A 6,510-nucleotide genomic window follows, 5' to 3' on the forward strand; every position below is an offset into this window, starting at 1 on the left:
AACAGCGTGCGACAGAAGGAATACGTTTAATATTAAAAAGAGTTTTTGTTCAAACCAACACCTTGAATTGATAAATTAGAAACAGCTTCTATTTCTTGCACAACAACAGAAAAATGACAATGATCACCTCACCTTCTGAGGGAGCCTTGAACTGATAGAGGGTGGCTTCATGACCCTCACCAGCATCTTAAATCCTTGAAGTTGAAGTTTTTAATATTTAAAATGTAAAATGTATAAGCATTTGTATGTATTTTATTATCTTTACATCAAATTACAAAAAAACTAATTACTGCTTATGCAAGGTTTATAATACAGCCTCTATGGGGCAGGACAGTACATTTGATGTCATTTCTTGACTTAATTTCTAAAATCTCACACTAACTTTTTCATTTTTCTGAAAGTCTTGATAACGTCATCATGGAGTTTTTCCTTTTATTATTTCAGCAAATAGGATTGTAAAAAAGGTATTAGTTGTACTTTTCCATTCACTGTGCTCTAATGGCCCGCTTCCACTGAGTGGAACTCTGCAGACACGTGCTAGTGTCTGTATCCAGAAGTATCGCTTTAACAGACAAGAAGTACCACTTTTTTTTCCAAATGGTAATAAAAGGCAGGAGAATAAAAGTTGAGGCGTTATTTTTAATACACAGCAGAGACATTACACTGTAATCATATATACAGTTAAAATTATTAGAATTATTAGCTCCCTGAATTATTAGTCTCCGTTTATTTTTCCCCCAAATTTCTGTTTAACGGAGGGAATATTTTTTCAACACATTTCTAATCATAATAGTATTAATAACTAATTTCTAATAACTGATTTATTTTATCTTTGTCATGATGACAGTAAGTAATATTTGACTAGATATTTTACAAGACACTTCTATACAGCTTAAAGTGACATTTAAAGGCTTAACTAGGTTAATTAGGTTAACTAGGCAAGTTAGGGTAATTAGGCAAGTCATTTTATAATGAATGTTATATATAAAAAAATATTTAGCTTAAAAGGGGCTAAAAATTTAATTAAATAATTTTAAAAAATTAAATAATAAAATGGCTTTAAAAAATAAAAACTGCTTTTATTCTAGCCTAAATAAAACAATGACTTTCTCTAGAGAAAAAAAATATTATCAGACATCTGTGAAAAATTCCTTTTATGTTATGTTTAACATAATTTAGGAAATATAAAAAAAAGGAGAAAAAAAATTAAAAGGAGGCAAATAATTCTGACTTCAACTGTACATATAATAATGAGCCATGGTCGATCCGAGCTCAAACAAACCCTGTCATCGTCTTGATGAACAGCCACAAAGCCAAAAAGAAGAGCAAAACTACCCTGTGCCCCGTAGTCGTTTACAAGGCCGTCTAAAGCATGAGCAGTTTCGCTTTCTCACATGCATTAGTTGTCGTCTATATTTGAAATAACAAACTTCTTGAGATGATGATAATAATGTGCGCGTGATTATTAAAGTGCTTCTGACATCTGATTCTTTCAGAAATGGACAAACGCCAAAGTGACGCACAAAAACACAAAGAAGAACCGGGAAAAAACAAAAAAAAAAACAAAGGAGCAAATGATTCTTTCAGCAACCTAAAACATGAACAACCTTCCATGTTTGACTATAATCATCGCCTTTTGGAATATTATGAACTCGGAATGATGGAATTACTCAATAACAGAGGCTACATGTGCTGGTGAAGATTAAAAATACAGATGAGAGGTTTGCGCAAGTTTTTGAACTCAAATAAGGACTAAATGTATGCTGTGTGTAGTTTTTCTGTAATTGGTACCCAATCGGAAAATGTAAGGGTCAGTATGTGCTCATATGTTTCATTTATTTATTCATTTACTTTATTTTAATTGCAGACGTTACAGTGGGCTATTTCACACTATCATTGATTTGCAGTTATAATCAAATCATGTTTATAGAAAAGTTAGTAATTAACATGTATACACAAGTATTTATGTGTATAAGGTGTCTGTTTTGTGAGAAGAGCTTCTTATATGATATATGAGCTTTACTGTAGACCAGGGGTCACCAACATGGTAGCCCGCCAGGTTCACATGAGTTGCCCGCGGGCCCTGTTCTAAAAATAGCTCAACATAGCACCACACATGAGTAAGCTGCATCTAATATTTTTTATAGGTTTTATTTTTTAAATCACACTTGCATTGGTGTAAATTTGAAAATTACTTTAAGTTATATATTAAAAAAAAACTTTAAAAACAATTTCAGACAAACGAAGTGTTCCATATTGATATTTATCTAACTTGTTAAATCATTGTTGACAACTACTGTGAGAAATCATTAACATGATCAATGTCTTCACAAAGATGAATATTATTAATTATTAATAATAACATATAATTAAAAGTAAATTGAGAAAAATGTGTTATTTAATAACTGGTAGCCCTTCATACTAATCGGTACCCAAGAAGTAGCTTTAAGATTCCAAACGGTTGGTGACCCCTGCTGTAGACATTTCCTAGAGCGAGAATGAAATTAGCCCCTTTCACACATACAGACCTTTCCGGAAAATTACCGGCAATTTTCCGGAAAGGTTGTATGTGTGAACAGGTCCTTTTTGAAAATACCGGTAAATTTGTTCTGGCTATTTTCCGGAAAGAAAAGTTGTAACATTACCGGCAATTTGCCGGAATGCTGCGCTGTGTGAATGCAGAAGGAAGATTGCCGTAATAAGCGCGTGCTTGTCTAGAACGTGCTGACGTGAGACGTCTGCTTTAGCCAATCACAACAGTCATACGCATTCACGTCCGCGCGGTTTATGAGAATAAAACCCTTTGAATATTTTTCCAGACACATTTAGCTGCTAGAAGTTAGTCAGATCACGTTTATATGTTCTTCTTAATGTCAACTGTGTAAATAATCATCGATGAGATGCTTATGATAAGCCGTTGTTTGTTTACCTTCAAGCTTTGCGTGTGCCTGTGAAACAGCCTGTGAGCGCCTGCACACGCACATATTATGAACATCTTGACATACGAAAGTAATCCTGCGAAAGTTGTTCACAATATTGATCATCCACAGAGTTTGTAATTTAGTCAAATGTTTACAAATACAAGCGCAGCCGTTTAAAGCTCATTTGTGGTGAATGATGTCAGAATTTACCGGTATTTTGGAATGGATGTGTGAATACTCTTTTTTCGGAAAATTTCCATAACGTCCTCGCCTGTGTGAACAGCGCTTTTTTGAATATACCGGTAAAGTCGTTCCGGAAATTTTCCAGATATTTACCGGTATCACTGTGTGAAAGGGGCAGACTGCAACCTTCTTTTGGTATCCTTTTGGCAATGGAAATGCAAACCTGATAACCGGTACCGACCGGTACCGTACTGTTCAGTGAAAATGGGCCATTAGTTTATCAACTATGATGACTTCTGCTGCTAAAAAACCCAGAAATGTGAAAAAGCTCCATTGTAAAGTGCTACCTCAAAATGAACTTGCACACTTTAAGACATGCAAAACTATCATCGAAAAGCACTGACCAGGGTGAGATGGGTTGAGCTGTCTCTCTGTCTCCAGACGGAAGGCCGTGAGTTTGAGAGCATGTAAAACACTCTCCAATCTGCACACACGAGCGACCAGCGTCTCACACTGTCTCCAGAGCAAACTCTCTCCTGTGGCGCTCAGGGCCCGCTGAATGTTCACAGGACTGATGGGACGGGTTCCTACAGAGTTCTGGAGATGCTGCTGATCTGCAGATGCTCCCAAGCTGCCCAGAGTCCTCACCAGCTCCTCTGTCTGCTGCTCTGCTGTCTGGAGACGCCTCTGGAGGACAGACAGAGACTCTGGAGCCGCCGCCGAGACACTTACTGGACACACCACTGACCTGGACATCGCTGGACACACAGATGGACAGACAGACACACTGACACACAGAGAGATAGACACACAAGTTAGACAGGAAAAAAAGATATGGACGGATGGACAGACAGATAGACAGACTGGAAAAAATATATGGATGAAATGATAGACAGAAAGAACAATAGATAGACAGATAGGCAGATATACAGACATACAGGCACACACAGAGACAGACAGACAGACAGACAGACAGGAAAAAGATGAATGGATGGATCAATAGATATAAAAAAATAGACAGATAGGCAGATAGACATAGACAGACAGATATACAGACAAACAGGCCCACACAGACAGACAGACAGACAGACAGACAGACAGACAGACAAAAAGGCAGACAGATATACAGACAGACAGGCCCACACAGACAGCCAGACAGACAGGCAGACAGACAGAAAGATAGATAGATAGATAGATAGATAGATAGACAGACAGACAGACAGACAGACAGACAGACAGACAGACAGACAGACAGACAGATAGATAGAGACAGACAGAGGCACACATACAGACAGACAGACAGACAGACATAGACAGACAGAAAGGCAGACAGATATACAGACAGACAGACAGACAGATAGATAGACAGACAGACAGATAATGACAGACAGCCAGACAGATAGATAGATAGATAGATAGATAGATAGATAGATAGATAGATAGATAGATAGATAGATAGATAGATAGATAGATAGATAGATAGATAGATAGATAGATAGATAGAGACGGACGGACGGACAGAAGGACGGACGGACGGACGGACGGACAGACAGACAGACAGACAGACAGACAGACAGACAGACAAATAGATAGATAGTGGCACACAGACAGACAGACAGACAGACAGACAGACAGATAGATAGATAGATAGATAGATAGATAGATAGATAGATAGATAGATAGATAGATAGATAGAGACGGACAGATGGACGGACGGACGGACAAACAGACAGACAGAGGCACACAGACAGACAGAAAGGCAGACAGATATACAGACAGACAGGCCCACACAGACAGCCAGCCAGACAGACAGACAGATAGATAGATAGATATAGACGGACGAACGGACAGACAGAGGCACACATACAGACAGACAGACAGACAGACAGACAGAAAGGCAGACAGATATACACACAGACAGGCCCACACAGACACTCAGAAAGACAGACAGATAGATAGAGACAGACGGACGGACAGACAGACACAGACAGATAGTGGCACACAGACAGACAGACAGACAGACAGACAGACGGATAGATAGATAGATAGGTAGATAGATAGATAGATAGATAGATAGATAGATAGATAGATAGATAGATAGATAGATAGATAGATAGATAGATAGATAGATAGATAGATACGGACGGACAGACAGACAAATAGATATATAGTGGCACACAGACAGACAGACAGACAGAGACGGACGGACGGACGGACAGACAAACAAACAGACAGACAGACAGACAGAGACAGAGACAGACAGACAAATAGATAGATAGTGGCACACAGACAGACAGATAGAGACGGACGGATGGACAGACAAACAGACAGACAGACAGAGACAGACAGACAGACAAATAGATAGATAGTGGCACACAGACAGACAGACAGACAGACAGACAGACAGACAGATAGACAGATAGATAGATAGATAGATAGATAGATAGATAGATAGATAGATAGATAGATAGATAGATAGATAGATAGATAGATAGATAGACATGAGCAGGAAACACATTGAGGCAGAAAAACATGACAGGCAGGCAGAATAAAAATTGACAGGCAGACAGATTTTGAGATACATGTTGAAATTGTTATTATAATCATCATTAACTCTTACTAATTGAGCATCAACATTATGATTTTAGCTTTAGTTAGCAAAAAGAAACTCGTCAGGTCATCTGATATTATAAACGGCAAAACATAAATCACTGCACATGCACAGACTCACCGGTACCTGCCGGTCAATCTTCGCTTTAATAAATATCTGGATTTCCGTCACATGCTGAGACGATAAACGGACTGTGCTTATTTTAGTACAAATTTTAGAGTGATTCCGTTTGTTTTTATGTTATTGTTGCTTAGCTGGAGAGTACCCAGCAGCTTCCGGCTTAAATGGTTACCGTGGAGACCGCCCCCTCTCGGGCTCTGTTCTAAACTCCCGCCAGACCGCCACAGCAAAATAACACGAAACTAGAGCGGCAAAACCAAATGAAGAGCAAAGCAAAATATAGTGGCCCGGAAGCTCTCTCTGATTGGTCAGGTGTTTATATACAAATTAAATATTTAATTCTTTGTGTGTTTCAGGGTGTGATTTTTATTTTAAAAGCATTCAAATGCTTTTAAAATCTTTAATATCGTGTAAACTATTTGTTATACTATTTGTAAAATGACGGATTTATCACGTGATCTGTGTTACTTTTATCAACGCAGACAAGCTGGACTAATCCCTGTTGTTAGTGATTTACAAAGATAAAATATGTTTGACCATTTTAACAGCATGTAATGGATCGGATTTGTAATAATCTACTTGGAAGTTCAACCTTTTGTGTATTCAATCGACAAATTCTTACTTCATTAAACGTCTCTTTTTTCAAATGAATGCGGCGCAATGGAATGTTGAGAT

The 6,510-nt window shown here is 38.0% G+C and overlaps 1 protein-coding gene across 2 annotated transcripts in view; it reads right to left on the reverse strand.

Annotated features, from left to right (window-relative positions):
- ccdc150 (coiled-coil domain containing 150) overlaps positions 1–5,971 on the reverse strand; it is a gene marked incomplete in the record, with an annotated part of 40,322 nt that extends 34,351 nt beyond the window's left edge. For both annotated transcript variants that reach the window (NM_001442561.1, NM_001442560.1), the window contains 2 exon segments: positions 3,509–3,891; positions 5,836–5,971. In NM_001442561.1, the coding sequence (NP_001429490.1) occupies positions 3,509–3,860 (352 nt within the window).
- Between the last annotated feature and the right edge of the window lie 539 nt (positions 5,972–6,510).

This window comes from Danio rerio, chromosome 15 (assembly GCF_052040795.2).
Source record: "Danio rerio strain M-AB ecotype USA chromosome 15, GRCz13ab, whole genome shotgun sequence".
In the NCBI taxonomy this organism is placed as follows: Eukaryota; Metazoa; Chordata; class Actinopteri; order Cypriniformes; family Danionidae; genus Danio; species Danio rerio.